This window comes from Apium graveolens, chromosome 4 (genome assembly GCF_009905375.1).
Source record: "Apium graveolens cultivar Ventura chromosome 4, ASM990537v1, whole genome shotgun sequence".
Classification (NCBI taxonomy): domain Eukaryota; kingdom Viridiplantae; phylum Streptophyta; class Magnoliopsida; order Apiales; family Apiaceae; genus Apium; species Apium graveolens.
The window spans coordinates 271757374-271780130 of record NC_133650.1 but is presented as its reverse complement, the minus strand read 5'-3'; the positions used below and the strand labels follow the sequence as shown (position 1 = coordinate 271780130).

The 22757-nt window shown below is 34.6% G+C and overlaps 1 protein-coding gene across 1 annotated transcript; it reads left to right on the top strand.

Annotated features, from left to right (window-relative positions):
- The first annotated feature begins 580 nt into the window (after positions 1 to 580).
- On the top strand, positions 581 to 9944 carry LOC141720988 (uncharacterized). The gene is made up of 20 exons (XM_074523710.1): positions 581 to 1882; positions 2106 to 2309; positions 2495 to 2599; positions 2749 to 2814; positions 2901 to 3065; positions 3140 to 3214; positions 3326 to 3480; positions 3583 to 3718; positions 3803 to 3872; positions 3963 to 4090; positions 4217 to 4273; positions 5239 to 5424; positions 5509 to 5601; positions 6470 to 6555; positions 6644 to 6710; positions 6785 to 6851; positions 6930 to 7066; positions 7603 to 7694; positions 7782 to 7848; positions 9459 to 9944. Exons 1-20 carry the CDS (start codon positions 653 to 655, stop codon positions 9621 to 9623), a joined length of 3351 nt encoding a protein of 1116 aa, XP_074379811.1. The 5' UTR covers positions 581 to 652; the 3' UTR covers positions 9624 to 9944.
- Positions 9945 to 22757: the final 12813 nt, after the last annotated feature.

Below are 22757 nucleotides of genomic sequence, written 5' to 3'. Positions count from 1 at the left end.
ATATTTATTATTATTATTATTATTATTATTTAAATAATTTTGAACCTGATTTTATTCACTTAAAGAAACAATCAAGTATTAAATGTATGAGGTGGAGGGATAAATATACTAAAAACTAGTTTGCAGATTGTGAGCAAAATGAATACTAGGACGGAGACATGGGTATTTTTACTCATTTTTACTCCGTTAAGGAACGAGGATAAAAATTTACGGGACGCTTAACTTCTTTTCCAATATTTACTTTATCAATTTTTTATTTTTTCACATGATATAATTAAATATGAATATTTATATTTTTTAATTTATTTTTCGGAGGTCCGGATCTCAAATACCATCTAGCCCCCTCTAATTCGGGCACTGTTTTTAATTGTTTGTACAATATTTTATGGAAATGCAGGAACCAGAAGGTAAATAGTTGAAAAGTACATAGTTATTTAGGGAAACAAATTATTGAAAAATAAACCACACAAATAGCGGTAAGAAAAAGCAGTTACTAGTACAATTGTCTGAAATTAACCGTCAGTAAAAAGTAAGCAAACCCCTATCTCTAAAACCCTATTATATAAACAGCACACACACAAACCGAAACAGAGCAACCGCTACGCCTCCCAAAAAGAGTCCGCCAAAACTCAATTCCTATCCACACTCCCCAATGGCATCCACCGATTCAACTCAACTCCAACTCGCTTCTGTACTCGGTCCCGACACCACGCACTTCGATGCACTTCTTTCTCATCTCATGTCCTCCGATAACGATCGCCGTTCCGAAGCTGAGTCCCTCTTCAATCTCGCCAAACAAACTCATCCTGACTCATTGAGTCTCAAACTCGCTCACGCCTTATCATCTTCGAGTACTGAGTTTCGTGCTCTCTCCGCTGTGTTGCTTCGTAAGGTTTTAACTCAAACTGATGATGATGATTCATTTTTGTTTTATAATTTGACTAGTGAGACTCAGAATAATATTAAGTCTACTTTGATTGTGTGTTTGAGTCGTGAAAATGTGAAATCGGTTATTAAGAAGGTTTCCGATACGGTTTCGGAGCTTGCTTCCGTTATTTTAGCGGATGGTAAGTGGCCGGAGCTGTTACCGTTTGTGTTTCAGTGTGTTAATTCAGAGAATTCGAGTCTTCGAGAGGTTGGATTTTGGATTTTTGGTCAATTGGCGCAGGTTATTGGGGAAACCCTAGGGAATTATTTCGATATGTTACATTCGGTATTTTTTAGGAGTTTAGGGAATGGTGTGGAGTTGAATGTGAGGAACGCGGCGTTAGGTGCTGCGGTTAGTTTTATTCAGTGTTTAGAGAAGGAGAGTGAGAGGGATAGGTTTCGGGATTTGGTGCCGTTGATGATGAGTACTTTGAATGATGGTTTGGGGTTGGGGGAGGAGGCGAGTGCGCAGGAGGCGTTGGAGATGTTTATTGAGTTAGCGGGGATGGAACCGAGGTTTTTTAGGAGGCAGATTGTGGATGTGGTTGGTTCGATGTTGAAGATTGCGGGGGCGGGGAGTTTGGAAGAAGGGACTAGACATTTGGCGGTGGAGTTCGTGATTACGTTGGCTGAGGCTAGGGAGAGAGCGCCTGGGATGATGAGGAAATTGCCGCAGTTTATTAGAGGATTGTTTGAGATTTTGATGCAGATGTTATTGGATGTAGATGATGATCCTGCCTGGCATTCTGCTGTGACTGAGCATGAAGATGCGGGTGAGACCACAAATTATAGTGTAGGACAGGAGTGTATGGATCGGCTAGCAATGGCGTTGGGTGGAAATACTATTGTTCCTGTCGCTTCCGAGGTGTTTCCGGTCTATTTGGCAGCACCAGAGTGGCAGAAACATCATGCTGCACTCATTGCGCTTGCTCAAATTGCTGAGGGCTGCTCCAAGGTTTCAAATTCTATCATTTTCTTGTATTTTATATTTGTCGTTCAGACCCTAACAGAATTCGGATGTATTTACTAATCTTTATTTCATTTTATCATAATACTTTCTTAACCTGATCTATATATCTGTGTTGAGTTAGTGACTGACTTGCCAATCAAAATGTATCTTGATGTTCGGCTGTTGTAGCACTTTGGTATAATATTTTTCCTTCTTGAAAAAAATACAGATAATGACTAAGAATCTGGAACCAGTTATTTCTATGGTTTTGAACTCATTCGGTGATCCCCACCCTCGTGTTCGGTGGGCAGCTGTTAATGCAGTTGGCCAACTCTCAACAGATTTGGGTCCTGACTTGCAAAATAAATATCACCATTTAGTTCTGCCAGCATTAGCTGCAGCCATGGATGATTATCAAAATCCTCGAGTTCAGGTCAGTGATGTTTTTTTCGTGACGCTTGATCTGTGTGAACTCTTGTACCGCTCCTTTGATCATGATTGAGTAATGTAATTTGTTAGCTTGATGGTTACTTTTGTTACACTCTACTTGAGTAACTCCTTAAACAGTAGTGGTTGTATTATTTTGTTTATTGACCTACATAAATATGTATATGGCAGGCTCATTCTGCTTCTGCAGTGCTAAATTTCAGTGAAAGCTGTACGCCTGAGATCCTGGCACCTTACTTAGATGGGATTGTGGGCAAATTGCTTATACTGTTGCAGGTACATTGTAATCTGGAATTCAACATTCATCAACTAGATATACATACATAAGAATACTTTCTTACATTCTTTATATAATATTTGTGAACTTTTCAATTTTTTTAACTTGATTGAGCTGACTACTCAACATTCTTTCTTTTTCTGTTCAGAATGGCAATCAAATGGTGCAAGAGGGAGCTTTGACAGCTTTAGCATCAATTGCTGATATATCACAGGTCTTAGCTATGTTTTCTGTTTGTATCTTACATATCAAAGCATGCTTTATATTAGAGTTGAGACTCATGCATCAGATCATATGCAGGAGCATTTCCAGAAGTATTATGATGCTGTTATGCCGTTCTTGAAAGCTATTTTAGTGAATGCAACCGACAAGTCTAATCGCATGCTTCGTGCTAGATCCATGGAGTGCATTAGTTTGATAGGAATGGCTGTTGGAAAAGACAAGTTCAAGGATGATGCGAAGCAGGTAGTTGTTCATACAATAACAGTTACAATAATTGTTTGTTTCTTCCAGGACTTACAGTTTCCCCATTTTTCCAGGTTATGGAGGTCCTTATGTCACTTCAAGGATCTCAGATGGAGGCAGATGATCCAACAACTAGCTATATGTTGCAAGTATGTCGCCATGAGTGGGAAATAATTTGTTTGACTAGCTTTATATTAAGTATGGATAGATAATAGAAGAATTTCTTTTATTTTATCACTAAACGTCTTTTTGTGCTGCAGGCATGGGCCAGACTATGCAAGTGCCTTGGGCAGGATTTCCTTCCTTACATGAATGTTGTGATGCCTCCTCTGCTTCACTCTGCCCAGCTTAAACCCGATGTTACTATCACATCTGCAGATTCGGACGCTGAGATCGATGAATCTGATGATGAGAGGTTTGTTTCCCCTGTGGTTATTATTACAATATATGTCAATCGAAAATTGCTTCAATATATATATAAATATATATATATATATATATATATATATTTTGGCAGTATTGAGACTATAACGCTTGGAGATAAAAGGATAGGAATCAAGACAAGTGTCTTAGAAGAAAAAGCGACAGCTTGTAACATGATATGTTGCTATGTTGATGAGTTGAAGGAAGGATTTTTTCCATGGATTGATCAGGTATTCACTTCTGAAATGGAGGAATAATATAATGATAATTTAGTATGAAATGCAATCCAATTAAATAATCAATGATATATGCAGGTTGCTCCAACATTAGTCCCACTTCTGAAGTTTTATTTCCATGAAGACGTTAGAAAGGCTGCAGTTTCAGGTGTTCAAATGACCTTTAAATTTTGTTGGCTTCTCTACAACTTCATTAATATTTTATTAACATTATTGATGCCATTTCCCTGATTTGTAGCTATGCCGGACCTTTTACGATCAGCTAAATTAGCTGTAGAAAAAGGACAATCTCAAGGTCGAAATGAGTCCTATGTCAAGCAGTTATTAGACTACATTATACCAGCTATAGTGGAGGCTTTACACAAGGTGACAATCTTATTTCACGAGTCCACGTGACTTCTATGATTAGTATCACCATACTTTAATTTAAATGAAATATTAGACAGATTTTGCTTTGAAATTGACCTTGATGCTGCAACAATTGGTATTCAGGAACCAGAGACAGAAATTTGTGCTAGCATGTTGGACTCCCTAAATGAGTGTGCAAAGGTGTGTAGCAAAAGTTTAAGCTTCTGATTAGTATCTATGATATTGTCTATGTCTAAGCAACAAGCATGTTACATTTTTCCTTTTAAAACACTACAGCAGTGTATCAATCTAGGTAGATGTTTAGTTAAGATGTGATGACATGTGATGCATGCAGATTAGTATTGAAGCTAAACCTTGTAGTTTTACAGTTTGTACTTTTCCCATTCATGTTTGGTTGAGTGCACCTACTGTAAGCATATATGTATTATAAAGGAAGTGATAACTGATAAATAAGCTCCAAACTTTACTGTTTAAGCTCCATTTTGATATGTATATTACTCAAATACTGGTCACCCATACTATGGATAATTATGTAATTTACATATCAAATTGGAGCTCAAGTAGTAGTAACATTTGGAGCTTACATTTCCCTATCATAACATAGTGTGTGTTGTATTTATATTATGAATTATTTTTTTTGGAGCAAGTCGACTTTTTTCAGTGTTGGGCATATCTTGTTATGGTATGGAGTAATAGCTGAGTTGCATTGTTCACTAGATCTATTTATGTGCTTTTATTTTTTTGGAATGCTAATTCACTCCTTGGTTTTTTGTTGATTTATTTTTATAATGAGCAAGTCACTGATGATGGACAACTACTGTTTTATATTACTGAACTGGCTAAAATGCAATTTATTAACTACAGGAAGTTTTCTGGCTTGCAAGAATGTAACAGTTTTCTCTAATATTTTTCAATGTTGTGCTGCACATTCTAGTGTAATCATGGTCTGTCAACTGTTCTGAAGTTGCAGTAAGACACAGACAATTTGCGAACTTGACAAATAATTAATATCTTCATAACTGATTCTACTTTGAAAGTTCATTGATATATTTATAAGTTGTTGAAGTTTATTTTTCACGCAATGCAAGTTGATGCTAATGCTTGTAATTATAGATGCTTAGGATTCGTATGTTCTTTTGCCACAGATTTGTGGTCCGCTTTTAGATGAAAACCAAGTAAAGCTTATAGTGGAAGAGATTAAAATGGTAATTGCTGCTAGCTCTACTAGAAAAAGAGGAAGAGATGAGAGATCTAAAGCAGAGGACTTCGATGAAGAAGAGAGGGAACTGCTGAAGGAAGAGAATGAGCAAGAAGAAGACCTCCTTAATGAAGTAGCTTATATGTCTTAAACTTCTATGGTTTTGATCTATATTTAAAGTTTCATGTTTCATTTATACTTTTTGATTATGATTTAGGTTGGTGATCTCCTTGGCACTTTAATCAAATTGTTTAAAGTTTCCTTCTTGCCTTTCTTTGAGGACTTGTCACCACATCTTACTCCTATGTTGGTAAGTTTGTAAACCTCTTCTAGTAATTTCTCAATATGCTTGAAGTACTTTTTGTTGTATCATTTGCATCTAGTTAGAAGTCTACAGACACTTCCAAGTCATTTGAAAACCCTTTACCATAATACGTTAATAACATATACTAACTTCAGTATATGATAGCCATTTATAGTTTTACCTCATTCGTGGCTGTTTTCTCAATTATTTAGTATTTTCATTGATTCAGCTGGGATTTCTAATTGAAACGAATTCTGTATGTGGCCTTGTTGCCTTTGTTAAAGTTTTGATAGTGATACTGTTGCAGATATTTACATTTCAGTTAGGCAGTGGTCTTGATTTTAATTTTATATTAAATAATTAAAAACTTATCCGCTACCTATCTGTTTTTCTTCATCTAAAGTCATTTACTTGGCCAATATAAGTTCTTTGCTTCTTTTGGTTAATATTTGTGGTTCTACAGAGTCGCTATTTTTTCTGTCTAGCAGTTTTCCATAATTTGAATAGAACATAGTTTTATTGATAGTGCTACAATTTCTGAAAGACAATGAGTAGAGACATCTATGTACCATTGGAGAAACTAGGAATCCTCTATTACGTGACAGATTTTATACTAGTTATTTTTTTTAAGATACGAGGAAGAAGATATATTTATAAACATTCCAGGTTATATTCCTAGACCATACTTATAGTGTGACCTATTGTAGTATGAAACTATGAATAGGTTAATTATGCAAGTGGTTGGACTTACTATTATAACTTTAGCCCAACCCCTAGTCCGGACACACATCACAATACACATCACAATAATAATTCCAATATAACATTACTGGACGTGTTATATCTTCTGTCAATACAAATACCTTCTACGCAGGGTAAGGATAAAACTGTCGAGGAAAGGAGAGTTGCTATCTGTGTATTTGACGATGTTGCTGAGGAATGTCGAGAAGCAGCTCAAAAGTGAGTAGTCATCCATGGAGTTACTTTAATCCATTGTGTAACCAACTGTTATACTTCTCAATATTTAAATATTCTACTTGGTGGCCAGATACTATAATCATTATCTTCCTTTCCTGTTGGAAGCTTGCAACGATAAAAGCACCGATGTCCGACAGGTTTGTTCATTGTATATGTTGCTGCACATGTCAGATCACTGTTTCTTAAATAACAGATTCTGATACTTTCTTAGGCTGCTGTTTATGGGGTAGGAGTATGTGCAGAGTTTGGTGGATCTGCATTTAGCAGTCATGTTGGCAGTAAGACCTTCACATTTGCTTGGTAATATATCAAAATATCTAGCGTGTATATTCTAAAATTTGGTTTCCCTTGTGCAGATGCCCTTTCTAGATTGGATGTTGTAATAGGACACCCTAATAAGTTGGATCCAGACAATATCATGGCATATGACAATGCCGTTTCAGCACTCGGCAAAATTTGTCGATTTCATCGCGATAAGTTAAATGCGGCCCAGGTATTGCACACATCTTATCTTACATTGAGTATACTGTATACACTATAAATGCTGAATTAAATAAGCAGATGACCTTCTAGCAAACTTGTTTCCCTTATGAAAAGTAGAAAGTGCGATCTTCACTAGTTCAGTCTTCTTGTTTGGTTTATGCTGAGTGTTAGGCATGTTAAGGTTTGTAATAGCCAGAATTAACAGTGATGAAGTCTTGTGCTGACCAAGTTTTTTTTACCTTCCATAGCATTGCAACTAAAATCAAATCTACTCCCATATTCCAAGGAAGCTAATGTTATCTTTTGCAACTAAAATATTTTTGCTATAGTTGAGTGATGAAACTGTCTAGGTTCCTGTTTACATCAATAAAGTATTGATAAATGCCAAAACATATTGTTTAGTTACTACAGTCATACTTTATACAGTTTCCAGATCTGTTTTTCAAAATTTTTTGTTTTTTTTCATTTATGTCAGTTTTCTTTTGTTAGTGAACACCGATATTATTTTTTGACCTTTAGTATGTGTAATTTGTGTGGTTTTGGCAGATTGTCCCTTCCTGGTTAAGCTGCTTGCCTTTAAGAGGTGATTTGATTGAGGCCAAACTCGTGCATGATCAGCTCTGCTCAATGGTGGAAAGGTAGAATAGTGAGAATTGCAAATAAAGGGTGTTTGTTGGTGCTCATAGTTTTAAACTTTTTTCTGCTCTTGTTTAATCTTTATACAGGTCAGACAGGGAACTTTTAGGTCCTAATAATCAATATCTTCCGAAAATAGTGATGGTCTTTGCAGAGGTACATGGTTTACTTAGCTCTGTTCTACTAATTTTGACCAACTATTATTGCATTTACTTTGTCCTGGGTTTACTATACATGCTGGTTTGCTTCTGTGCACATGTACTCCATTTTTAGGAAACCATACTTATTAACTAATGGTGATGTTTACTTGATTATATGCACAACTTGGAAGCTCTTGTGAACATAGTACAGATATCCATCTTCTCGTATACTTGGAAAAGCTTGGTTTTAAGCATGCATTGGCTTTTTTGAGAACTCAAAGCCTTGTGACATCATATATGCTTCAACTGGCCTACAATTATACGAACTTTTCTGCTGATATTGTTGGCAATTTCTACCATTGGCAGAATGCATTTATTTGTAATTCGACCCTTACCTTCGGCTCAAAAGACTCTCATGCCCTTAACATATGCAGAGGGCCTATGAGACCCCTGTACTTTACCATTTCATAGTTTGTAGACCCCTCTTGAAATCATATCATTAATGGCAGTGAGTTAAATTTAATTTTAAAAAAAATATTATTTAGTGACAAAATTATACTTATAAATAGATTTTCTATTGCATTAAAGAAAATAGCATACATTAATATTTTATATTGTAATTATATATTGTTATTTAGATAGTATAATTAATACATATAAATACTAAAGTTTAATTTAGGAAAATATGTTATAGCGGCGCTTCAGCAAAGGTAGTGGGAGGCTTTTGAGACAAAGGTGAGTGGGCAGTTTTATATGCATTCAGCCTTCTGGCTTCTACTATCCTTACACAATCTATTTTAGCTGCTGGCTCTTAAGGAATTATAGTTATTTGCCAGTTAATACATCAGATGTATATTTGTTTAGGATTAGATTTAATGTAATTTGTTTTTAATATTATATTATAGATCTATGAATATTCTAGATTATGATAGAGAATAAGAAAGGATTTGTTTCGTTTATTAGAAGATAAACTTGGTGATTAAGTTTAGGGATTTACTCGTACGTGGCTATATAAGCTAATGTAATCTTTTATTATAGGGAGAATTGATTGATTAATGAATTGAAAATTGTTTCTCTCTTGTTATGGGTTGAGATCCCAACAAACTTCTATTCTGAGGTTGAGAAATCCTAGGGGTAGTGATTCTTCTTCGGTTGGATCACCTTAGGCGTGGATTTTCTGCGGTTAATCCACAAACATCTATCATTTTACCTATTTATAAGCCTTGTCCTACATCAATTATGAAGGTGGACCCATGAATGGGGAAATGGAAAATTCGATATAATACTTGTTAAGCATTCCCTTTATTGTTCTAGGTTGCACGGAATGTCTTTTTCTTAAACTTAAAATTTAAACAGAGGGAGTCTTGTGTCAGTGTAGGGCCATAAACAGGGTTTGTTGATTCCTTGGTAAAAAATTTGCTAGCATCGATCTTCCTTGCAGAGCCATCATGTCTTAATAACTTTATTTTAGGTCAAACTGGCATAGAAACTATGCTATTTACCTTCTCTGTGATCGGATTCCTTTAATTCCATGCTTTCTTATTACTATATAAACTCTAAAGTACTACCTCTAGTTATTATATATACTTTCCTTTGCATTCTCTCCTATTGAACCATGTATTACAGGTCCTCTGTTCTGGAGGAGATTTGGCATCAGAGCAAACGTACAGTCGGATGATTACTTTACTGAAGCAGCTTAATCAAACATTACCACCAGACGCCCTTGCATCAACCTGGTCATCTCTGCAACCTCAGCAGCAGCTTACTCTGCAATCTATACTATCCTCTTAGTTTCTCTGCCACGATGACCGTGTTACTCCTCTTCGTTGGAAGTTTTGTCTTGAGTTGTGTATGATGTGTGTACCGTTCATTTATTATATCTTCTGCATGCTTATAAGTAGTGTGCGTATTTTTACATATGAGGTTTTCGAAAAGAAAGGAATTTAGAGTGTGCATATCACAAATTACAATCATTCTTTGGTGGCTTTTTGTTTATTGGGAAGTAAAGGAAGAGATGAACTAGGGATTGTCAATATTGGGTTGTAAAAATTTTCATACTGAATTAATGTGTACTCTTGAGGTTTGAGATTTTCTTAAGCAAATTTTGCAGCAGGGTTTGCAGATTTCTGCTTTTCATGCCATATACTCCCTCCGTCCCGGTAGGTCGGAAGGTTCTTAACATTTGAAATGAAGAGTTCGACAAGCATTTTAAGTCTCTTATTTAGTATAGTTCCATAACTTATTTTTAAGATTTTCTTTCTTTGAATAAAAATTTAATGTTTGAACTTTTATTCAGAAAAAGAAAATTTTAAAAATAAGTTATGGAACTATATTAAATAAGAGCCTTAAAATGCGTGCCGAACTTTCAATTTGAAACGTTAAGAACCTAGTGGGACGGAGGGAGTACTTTTTTTCACAAGAGCCATGAAGCTTTTTATTAAAAAAGGCATCTTATTTTTTTTTCAGATTTTGGAAGTTATAAGTGACAGTTGACAAATTATCCTTTATTTTGATGATTTTGTTCATTCTTTTATATTTAAGGTTTTGATAGTTTATAATTCAACATGGTTGAATGAATTTTATTTTTATTTAAATTTTGACGAAATCGTATTTATATAAAATTCATTAAGTGTTCATCACATGTTCACTTTGATGGATAGGATTTTTTTTCATAAAGAGTTATTTTATAAATACTAATTTGCAACTCGTGTGATGTAAGAATATTTTTTGATATTATGTTACTTTTTTGATTTAATTTGAATTGAAAATTTTAAGACATAAAATTTATTCGTTTAAGGTTTTTAAATTATATGATTTGATAATAAATTTATATATATACATATATACGTCCGTGATGTTTCTTTAAATAAGAGGTGTTATAGTTTAAAAAAATGATATTATTTATTGAAAATTATATTTTTCTTGATATTTTAATATTTATTTACAAAAGATAATATATTTTAAATAGATGTAATAGTTAAATATATTTTAATCCAGATGTGTTTGTCGGCATGTTCCCATATTTCTCACCCCCAATTTAAGTCTACATTATATCGTCTAATGGATAACAATTTATTTTTTGAACAGTCGAACTAATTATATTTGGGTTAATAGGCATATTCATCACTATACTCGTTAAAAACTTTCAAGTGAATCACTAAGTTAAAAAACTTACAATTGCATCACTAGACACTAGTACCTATCAATTACATCATTGTAGTTGCAAATAATTGCGAGTGACGTTAAAATCCTTAGACTTTTGACGGAGAGCCGTTAATATTTGCCACATAAGTAGCCAAGCAGACATTCACAACACCAAAATCCAAAAAGAAGTGAAAAAATGCTAATGAACTTTATTTTAATATTTATGTTAGTGTTTTTAATTGCAATGTCTATGCTAGAACAAGACAATACGACCTAATATTTTGTGACTTTAAGTCTTTTGTGATTTGTTCAATGTATTGAATGGGGGCTTTAAATATTGTTATTTTTTATCATTATTTTTGATTCAGTAATACCTTTAAATATTGCTTTAAATGTTTATCATATGTGAATAAAATGAAGAATATGCGTCTGTATAAGAAAACCCAAAAAATGAAGAAAAAGGTTTTTTCATTTTATTGGATACTTTGCCATGTAATCACTCCAAGTCAGCAAACTGTTAAAAATTGTAACGGGACTGACGAACATGACTAGCTTGAAAGTTTTAAGTTGTTCAGTGATGCGATTGTAAGCTTTTTTAACTTAGTGACCCACTTGAAAGTTTTTAACGAGTACAGTGATGAATATACCTATTTGTTATTGACCTTTGGCCCGAAATACCGATCGGTGGTATCCTGGTACAAATTACCCACGTAATACGGTACATGCACTCACGCATGTATGCAATACTATAAAACCCTTCTCACCTTGAAAAACATGTATCTTCCTTGTACAAAATATCGAGCCCCTTGCATTTTTGTTAGAAGTCACATGAACTACACCTAATTCATCATCCCCTCTCTTTACATTTTTCATCTATCTCGTCTTGACCGTGGACTTCTCCTTCTTTATGCTGAGTGTCGCCATAAAATACATCTATACAAAACACATCTTGATAATACCCACCTTGAATCCACCATTTTATCCTCCATTTCAAACCATACCCCAAGTCATCACGTGGCAAATCTATCATATCTACAAAATTGACTATAAATGTAAAGCAATGTAATGCTTTACCTCCCGGATCATGATATCCTCTTCCTCCGGTATACCATCTTCCGGACAATGGATGTTACCATCCTTCCAACAAACTCTTACTTCTTGGACTAAGGTCATTCCATCCTTTAGTAATCCCGAACAAGAGTAAGTTTCCACAAAAGTAGTCAATATGATAGCAAGTCATAAAAAGAGATATGCCATAATGTTATGTCTGTCACCAAGAAAGGAGTGAACCTATGGACTAGGGGGGTAACATAAGATAACACCAAATATTATAAATACCAATGTAACTTCACACACATGAGGATACACTTTGATTCTCACGTTTACTCTCACATTTACTATTCACTTTATCATTAATATCACTATGACATAATAACTCTTAGACACCAAGTATTTATTTTCGGATTATTATTTTTTATTATTCTCCATCACTATTTACTTACTCCCACGTCGTAGGTGCTTAACGACCACCACCCCCGATCGGAAATTATTTTGCAGATTTCCCATCAAAAACTACACCACATCTTCGTCAAAACATCAACGGAAGAGGGTAATTTCGGTAGAGTGGAGTAAGGAGCAACATCATTTGGCGAGAGAAGGAGGGGGCTTTTCTTTTAAATACCTCCTATCATTTCCGGAATACAAGTAACTTTTGGAGCTTGGGTATTAAGTTGATTCCATAAAATCGACCGACATCCAAGCAATCAAGAGATTTTCAGTCACAAGACAAATCGAATGAGACCATCAAAATCAACAAGGTTACAAGTCAGGAACACCCAAGACACAAAAAACCCGAACTAAAACGAAGAACAATTTAATGGAACCCTTTACGAGGTCATACCCGGCACCTCTCACCAGAGTGTGCCCTGTATGCAAAGGTTTGACGCCGGGGAGGGAAACCCTCCTCTCAACCTATACCTAACTAGTTTTGCTCCTAATCAAGTGGACTTCCTCCTTAACATAGCTGCTAATCTCCAAAACCAACAAAATGACCCTCGTTTTTCAAAAAGAAGGCGGGAGCAATCTCCATATGAATAGGAGGCACATAGCACTGTCAATGGAACCGATAGATCAAGGACCACAAAATTCGTTTTCTCCCGCCTCAGTTCATCACAAGAAAATCAATATGAGCGTTATGAAAAGCCACATTATCGTCCTGAGACATGGAAGGAAAATAGGAGGAAACGAGATCTTAGGCGTGAACTTGAGGCTAAGAAAGCCGAATACGAGAAAGAAAAAGGAGACTAGAAGATCAGTACTATAAAGAGAAGGAAAGAGAAAGATCTCCCGAGCCAACTCTAGTAGGCGGTGGAGGTAGCTCCCAGCAAGAGTTACTCCAAATCTTGATGGAGTTAAAACGCAAGGTTGAACGAATAATCTCTGCAAGTCCTGGTGTATCACCCTTCACCAAGAAGCTTGAAGATAAGAAAAGACAAATACATTTAAAATACCTTAACGTAGACTCATATGATGGCAGCGGAGATCTGGAAGAACACCTAAGATACTTTGATAAATTATCGCTCTTTTACGGGTATCGGGACTTAACATGCTATAGATTCTTTGCCTCTACCCTGAGAGGAGGTGCACAAAGGTGGTTTTGTAGGCTTCCTCCTAGATCCATTGACACATGAAATGATTTCAAGAAAGCTTTTTTAAGCAAATTCAAAGAAATCCAACAACATGAGGTACACACTGTTTCCTTGAAACCATTGCTCAAAGAAGTGGAGAAACACTTGAGAATTATCTGACGAGCAACCCTGATAAGTGCACTTTCGCTTTGAAGGCTGTGATATTCTTGGGTTTCTTGGTCAATCGAAGAGGGATAAAGGTAACCCGGAAAAATTCAAGCAATATTGGATATGCACCCTCCTTGAATAATCTGAGATGTACAAATACTTATTGGAAGATTCACGGCATTTAGAAGGTTTATTTCTAAGTTGGCAGAAAGGTTTTTGCCTTTCTTCAATACTTTGAGGGGAGCAGCAACGACTAGAATGATAAAATGGATAACTGAATGTCAAATAGCCTTCGATGGTCTGAAAGCCTGTCTTGCCTCCCCACCTTTACTAGGCACAACCGCTCCATCCGAGCCCTTAGCCATTTATTTATCGAAATTTTGATGTGGAGATTGGGGTCATCTTAACTAAAGAAGATGAAGGATGACAAAAGCCTGTTTATTACGTTAGTCAAGTATTGAATGATGCCGAAACCCGCTATCCTCTGGTAGAAAAATTTGCATACGTGCCCTGGTCACAGCAAGCATGAAGTTAAGACACTACTTTCAAGACAGAAAAATCAGGTTGTTGCCAATCAACCTTTGAAGAAATTCTTACATAAGCCCGACTTTTCGGGAAGAATGATTAATTGGGTTGCGGAGTTAAGTCAAATTTCCATCTCATTTGAACCAAGAAATTCCATTAAGGCTCAAGCCTTATCAAATTTTATCGTGCAATATTCTTTTGGTAATCATGAGAAAATCCCTCCTCCAGAGGATGCTCCATCGGAAGCAGAACAAATCCCTCCACCAAATCCAATATAAAAACTCTTTGTGGATGGTTCTTCCACCTCAGCAAGGAGCGATGCAAGACTCATTTTGATTAGCCCAGAAGGTTTCAAGTGATGCAATCTATAAGATTCTCCTTCAAGGCTACCAAAAACCAAGTGGAATACGAAGCATTGATAGTAGGCCTCAACTTAACAAGGACTCTTCAGGTACAACACCTTTCAATTTTCAGTGACTCTTAAATTGTGGTAAGACAAACCACTGGGGATTACACTGCAAAAGACATCACTCTCACCAAGTACCAAGCCTTCGTCAAGTCCCTTCTTTCCCTCTTTTCTAGCCACAAACTTGTGCAAGTTGATAGAAGTGATAATACAATTGCTGACTTACTCTCCAAGCCAGTGGAGTCGAAAAAAGGATCATTTAGATAGTTCAATCTACTTCCAAAAATTGGAAGTACCATCAATAGAAGGCCAACAAATCATGGATATTGGCATCGCAATGCAACTTGGATGACACATTTGATCGACAATTTGAAGGAAGGTATGTTACCTTAGGATCCTACCAAGGCAAAACAACTCTGCTCTCAGGCGATAAAATACTTCATTGAGAATGATACCCTCTATAAGAGAACTTTCGACTCTCCTATCCTTAAGTGTATCGACCCGGATGAGGCTCTATACTGTATGAGAGAAGTACATGAGGGGATTTATAGAGATTATATGGAAGGAAAAGCCCTTTCCTATAAAATCTTAAGGCAAAGACACTTTTGGCCTACCATGGCCAAAGATTGCAAGGCTTTTGTGAGGAAATGTACACAATGCCAACTTTTCAGTAATGTGCCTAAACAAGCTGTAACGACCCACACTTCCGGACTATTAAATCTAAATTGAAAACTGAAATACAATACAATTTATTGATAAAAAAATATATTACAAAGGTGACTATTACAAACGCGCAACTAAAAGCGAAAGTTCAAAAGTCATTCTAAGTCCTCGAAACTCCAATGCTATCCAACTCGAAATCAGAAAAACCTGAAATTGTAAGTAATGAGCTATTCAGCCCAGCAAGAAAATAATCGATCCAACTAGCAGGCCAAGTAACACATATAATAAAATACGATTACATATACGATACGATATACAAAATAAATACTTTCGATACATATTCTTATTCTTATTCTTATTCGATACACTCAATACACATAACATATAAACAACACAATAATTCAAAACCAATAATTCATGCCACGACCACTACAACCCGGTGATAAGGGTCCTAAATTTTCAGAAAATATGTCACTACAATCCGGTGACTGCGGTCCCAAGTTCTTATTCGATATTTTCACAAACTATGGCACAAATCAAAGATCTCAAAATTATCGTCTCAACACAACACATATACAACAATACGTATACTATAACACATAATAGTCTCAAATAAATAATTACTTAGCCCATGTTTTGATAAACAAATATACACATATCACACAATTTTAAAAATACTAGTGAGATCGATCGAAAACTTACCTCAAAACCTGATCAGATCTGAATTTACCCATTTTGACCATCTAAACGATGTTTTCTTGAAAACCCCAAAACACAAAAGTTGTAGAGACCGAAAAGGCCTCTCCGAAAAGTCCAGAATCAACGAATTTTGACCTACGATGAATTTTTTTATGAATTTTACAAGACTGCTGATTTTTATTGAGAAGAGCCCTACGAATTTTGATAATTAAACGAGGAAGGTGAATAAAGCGTATTTATAACGATACTAAATCCTATGTCTTAACCTACAAGTTATCCATATTAAAATCTGATCCAAATTTTAGGCCCATTAGTCTAATTTAAATTTTAAATCCTAATCTTAATCAAATTTTAAAATCCATTTGTTTTCAATATCCTATTATTATTATTATTATTATTATTATTATTACTATTATTATTATTATTATTCTAAAAATTACGGGATATTACATTCAACCCTCCTTAAAAAGAATTTGGTCCCCAAATTCACAACAATCCTAAAGTTCGTGACACGTTTACCCCTTATCTACCAAAGGTCCAACTATGGTCCACAAGATCGAATCCTAGGGAATGTACTAGTCCCATACCAAATACACTCCGAAGGACAGCCTGGTCTGGATACAAACTGTAACGACCCGCACTTCCGGACTAGTAAATCTAAATCAAAAACTGAAATATAATACAATTTATTGATAAAAAAGTCTATTACAGAGGTGACTATTACAAACGTGCAGCTAAAAATGGAAGTCCAAAAGTCATTCTATGTCATCGAAACTCCAATGCCATCCAACTCGAAATCGAAAAAACCTGAAATTGTAAGTAATGAGCTATACAACCCAATAAGAAAACAATCGATCCAACTAGCATACCAAGTAACACATATAACAAAATACGATAACATATACGATACGATATACGAAATAAATACTTTTAATACATATTCTTATTCGATACACACAATACACATAACATATAAACAACAATAATTCAAAACCAATAATTCATGCCACGACCACTACAACCCGGTGATAACGGTCCTAAATTTTCATAAAACATGTCACTACAATCCGGTGACTGCGGTCCTAAGTTATTATTCGATATTTTCACAAACCATGACACAAATCAAAGATCTCAAACTTATCGTCTCGACACAACACATATACAACAATACGTATACTATAACACATAATAGTTTCAAATAAATCATCACTTAGCCCAAGCTTTGATAAACAAATATACACGTATCACACAATTTTGAAAATACTAGTAAGATCGATCGAAAACTTACCTCAAAACCTGATCAGATCTTAATTTACCCTTTTTGACCATCTAAACGACGTTTTCTTGTAAATCACAAAACACGAAAGTTGTAGAGACCGAAAAGACCTCTCCGAAAAGTCCAAAATCAAAAAATTCTGAAATATGAAGAATTTTTTACGAATTTTACAAGACTGCTAATTTTTATTGAGAAGAGCCCTACGAATTTTGATAATTAAAACGAGGAAGACGAGTAGAGTGTATTTATAACGATACTAAACCCTATGTTTTAACCTACAAGTTATCCATATTAAAATATGATCCGGATTTTAGGCCCATTAGTCTAATTTAAATTTTAAATCGTAACCTTATTCAAATTTTAAAATCATTTTTTTTCAATATCCTATTATTATTATTATTATAATTCTAAAAATTACGGGATATTACATTCTACTCTCCTTAAAAAGAATTTGGTCCCCAAATTCATAACAATTCTAAAGTTCGTGAAACGTTTACCCCTTATCTACCAAAGGTCAAACTATGGTCCACAAGATCGAATCCTAGGGAATGTACTGGTCACATACCTAATACACTCCGAAGGACAGCTTGCTCTGGATCCAACTGTAACGACCCGCACTTTCGGACTATTAAATCTAAATCGAAAACTGAAATACAATACAATTTATTGATAAAAAAGTCTATTACAAAGGTGACTATTACAAACGCGCAGCTAAAAGCGGAAGTCCAAAAGTCATTCTATGTCTTCGAAACTCCAATGCTATCCAACTCGAAATCGAAAAAACCTGAAATTGTAAGTAAGGAGCTATACAACCCAACAAGAAAACAATCGATCCAACTAGCAGGCCAAGTAACACATATAATAAAATAAGATAACAAATACGAAATAAACACTTTCGATACATATTCTTATTCTTATTCTTGTTCGATACACACAATACACATAACATATAAACAACACAATAATTCAAAACCAATAATTCAAGCCACGAACACTACAACCCAGTGATAAGGGTCCTAAATTTTCAGAAAACATGTCACTACAATCCGGTGACTGCGGTCCTAAATTCTTATTCGATATTTTCACAAACCATGACACAAATCAAAGATTTCAAAATTATCGCCTCGACACAACATATATACAACAATACGTATACTATAACACATAATAGTTTCAAATAAATCATCACTTAGCCCATGTTTTGATAAACAAATAAACACGTATCACACAATTTTGAAAATACTAGTAAGATCGATCGAAAACTTACCTCAAAACCTGACAAGATATGAATTTACCCTTTTTGACCATCTAAATGACGTTTTCTTGAAAACCACAAAACACAAAAGTTGTAGAGACCTAAAAGACCTCTCCGAAAAGTCCAAATCAACAAATTCTGACTTACGATGAATTTTTTACGAATTTTACAAGACTGCTGATTTTTATTGAGAAGAGCCCTACGAATTTTGATAATTAAAACGCGAAAGATGAATAGAGTGTAATTATAACGATACTAAATCATATGTCTTAACCTACAAGTTATCCATATTAAAATCAGATCCAAATTTTAGGCCCATTAGTCTAATTTAAATTTTAAATCCCAATCTTAATTAAATTTTAAAATCCCTTTTTTTTCAATATCCTATTATTATTATTATTATTATTATTATTATTATTATTATTATTATTATTATTATTATTCTAAAAATTATGGGATATTACATTCTATCCTCCTTAAAAAGACTTTTGTCCCCAAATTCACAACAATCCTAAAGTTCGTGACAGGTTTACCCTTTATCTACCAAAGTTCAAACTATGGTCCACAAGATCGAATCCTAGGGAATGTACTAGTCCCATACCTAATACACTACGAAGAACAGCCTGGTCTGGATACAAACTGTAACGACCCGCACTTCCGAACTATTAAATCTAAATCAAAAACTGATATACAATACAATTTATTGATAAAAAAGTCTATTACAGAGGTGACTATTACAAATGCGCAGCTAAAAGCGGAAGTCCAAAAGTCATTCTAAGTCCTCGAAACTCCAATGCTATCTAACTCGAAATTGAAAAAACCTGAAATTGTAAGTAATGAGCTATATAATCTAGCAAGAAAACAATCGATCCAACTAGTAGGCCAAGTAACACATATAACAAAATACGATACGATATACGAAATAAACACTTTCGATACATATTCTTATTTTTATTCGATACACACAATACACATAACATATTAAAAACAATAATTCAAAACCAATAATTCATGCCACGACCACTACAACACGGTGATAACGGTCCTAAATTTTCATAAAACATGTCACTACAATCCGGTGACTGCGGTCCTAAGTTGTTATTCGATATTTTCACAAACCATGGCACAAATGAAAGATCTCAAACTTATCATCTCGACACAACACATATACAACAATACGTATACTAAACCACATAATAGTTTCAAATAAATGATCACTTAGCCCAAGTTTTGATAAACAAATATACACGTATCACACAATTTTGAAAATACTAGTAAGATCGATCGAAAACTTACCTCAAAACCTGACCAGTTCTTAATTTACCCTTTTTGACCATCTAAACGACGCTTTCTGGGAAACCACAAAACATGAAAGTTGTAGAGACCGAAAAGACCTCTCCGAAAAGTTCAGAATCAACAAATTCTAAATTACGATGAATTGTTTACGAATTTTACAAGACTGCTAATTTTTGTTGAGATGAACCTTACGAATTTTGATAATTAAAATGAGGAAGACGAATAGAGTATATTTATAACGATACTAAACCTTATGTATTAACCTACAAGTTATCCATATTAAAATATGATCCAAATTTTGAGCCCATTAGTCTAATTTAAATTTCAAATCCTAATCTTAATCAATTTTTAAAATCCCTTTTTTTCAATATCCTATTATTATTATTATTATTATTATTATTATTATTATTATTATTATTATTATTATTATTTTTTTTTTATTATGTTAGGTCACACAACACTATAGGATGGGGTTGAATATAGTGTTTATACAATCAAATCGATTTAGACCACAAGTATGTAACAAAGGTCAAGTATATTCAATATAATAAACTCTGTTACAATAAAACAGTTGTTCTCTCTCAGTGATGAACAATATCACTAAGAGCTGCTAGGGTTATTAAGAATAATATTCTCGAGAATGATAACACGTCTAGTGTAAACCTTAAGCTGTATTTATATAGTACACAGTTACAAGATATCTTCTAATTGATATTGATAATGATTCCGTCTCCTAAAATATATCAATCAAATATTATCTTCTTACAAGTCTTCTAGCTGTCTACCTGTTCATGCATATCTTCTTTTGTTTTAGTCCAGATCTTCTCCTGTAAATCAGCTGCATTCCTTATCTGAAGTACCCGCACTTAAGTCCTGATATAAATCCCGGCGGCCTTAAGTTCTGATATAAGTTCAGACTTCAGTAAGTTCTGATTTCCAGTAAGTCCTGATAAGTCCTGATATTAAGTTCTGAAACTAAACACATCAAATTAGTTATGACATCACAAATATATCTAACAATCTCCCCCAACTTGTAAATTATGCAAAATATACAAGTTAATAGATTTGATGATGTCAAAAACATTTAAGTACAAATACAATGAGAGTTTATTTAAACAACTAACTACAACTTACAGTCCTTGAAGCTTTTACCAATTTTATTGAATCAATCTGAATCCAAAATGATTCTTGACAAAGTTTGATATCAACTTCTCTTCTGCATTTCTCAGAACTTGAGCTAATGTAGCCTTGACTTGCTTCAATTCTTCATCTTGACTTCCAATCTGGTAGATGGAAGTCCTAAATGCTGAGATGTGATTTCTTTCCAATCCATCACCGAGTCTGATTACCCTTGGATGAGAAGAGTCTTTATTGTAGCACATACATTTCTCTTTCAGAATAACTTCTAGCTTAGTAGAATTTTTCTTCATTGGAATTTCACTTCCACCATCTTCAACTATATTTGGAACAAATTCTGCAACCCTTGATCCAGAGATTCTTGCTTTATCCCTTATGGTCTTCATTATGAAATTTGACCATCTTCTGGTAATCTCGGACTTTATCTCCAAAAGATAATGAAAGAATTGAAGTTCTTTCAGATATTTGTTCAACACATCTGATTCTGACATTCTGTAAGTTCTTCCATCTTTAAGAAATAGAATCAGCTTTTCTTTGACATTACTCTTATCATGAGCATCCAGTACCACTTGCACAGATATAACCTTGTAAAGGTGTTTCTGTGTAACTTCCTCAAGTGGTTTGTCAGTTAATAAAAATGGATCTCTAGTAGTTACTTCAACTCCTGTTTTAATCTTGGCTTCTTCAGAACCTAATCCAGCTTTGTCTCTTGGTTCTCTGGCATTCAATCCAACAGTCATGAAATCAGATAGCAGTTGACTTTTCTTAGGATCTGATGGTTTAACATATTTCCATAGGAGTTTCTTCTTATCAGCAACTTTCATTTTGTCTAAATCAACTTGAGCTTTGTCAGGGATTGATGTCTTGATGACTTGTTCAGGATTTGTAACTTGAGCATATAGCTTCTCAGGATTTGATAAACCCTGAGCTTCCAGAGTTTGAGTAGATTTAGCATTATCAGTAGTTAACTCTGTTTCTTTCAGTTTCTTTCTTCTCTTCAAAGATTCAACTTCCTCTTCTATCAGAATATCATCATCATGCATTATAGTTTGATAGGCAGGATCTATTAGAACTGAAGGAATTTTCCTCTTCTGAATCTTTGTTGGTTCATCAACCTTTTCTTTCCCTTTTGCTTTGGATCAATCTCAACTTATGATCTTGTCTTGGGCTTTGATGCCTCAGAAGTTGACTTCTCCTTGATCACAATGCCTTTTTCCTTAGGCCTTGGAAGTTTCTTTTCAATAGAAGCTTTAGACTTAGGATTTGTCTTCTCAGCTGCAAATCTAGCTTCCTCCTCCTTTAGGGTCTCTAAATCCATTCCAGGATTATGCTTGAGAAATAATCTTCTAGCAATCTCTTCATCAAGAGTCTGAATCTTGGGATCCTTGTAGTAGACAGTAGTCTCCCTTCCCTTAAGCTTCAGAGTTTGTAAAAACTTCTGAGAGTCTTGACTTCCAGACTGAATCAGAACATCAGCATTTGTCATCAAATCTTGATTATCAGAACTTGATATCAGAGTTTGAGCAATCACAGCTTCAGAACTTATATTCTTCTGTCCAGAAGATTTGCTAGAATCAGAAATTAGTTTCTGTGAAGAAACTTTGTTGCTTTGCTTGCCTTGATCTTGACCTTTGCTAGGGTTTCCCTGGTCATCTCCTTTATCATCCTTCTTCTTCAGTACTTGAATAGTTGAGCATTTGGACTTAACTACCTTCTCCCCCTTTTTGGC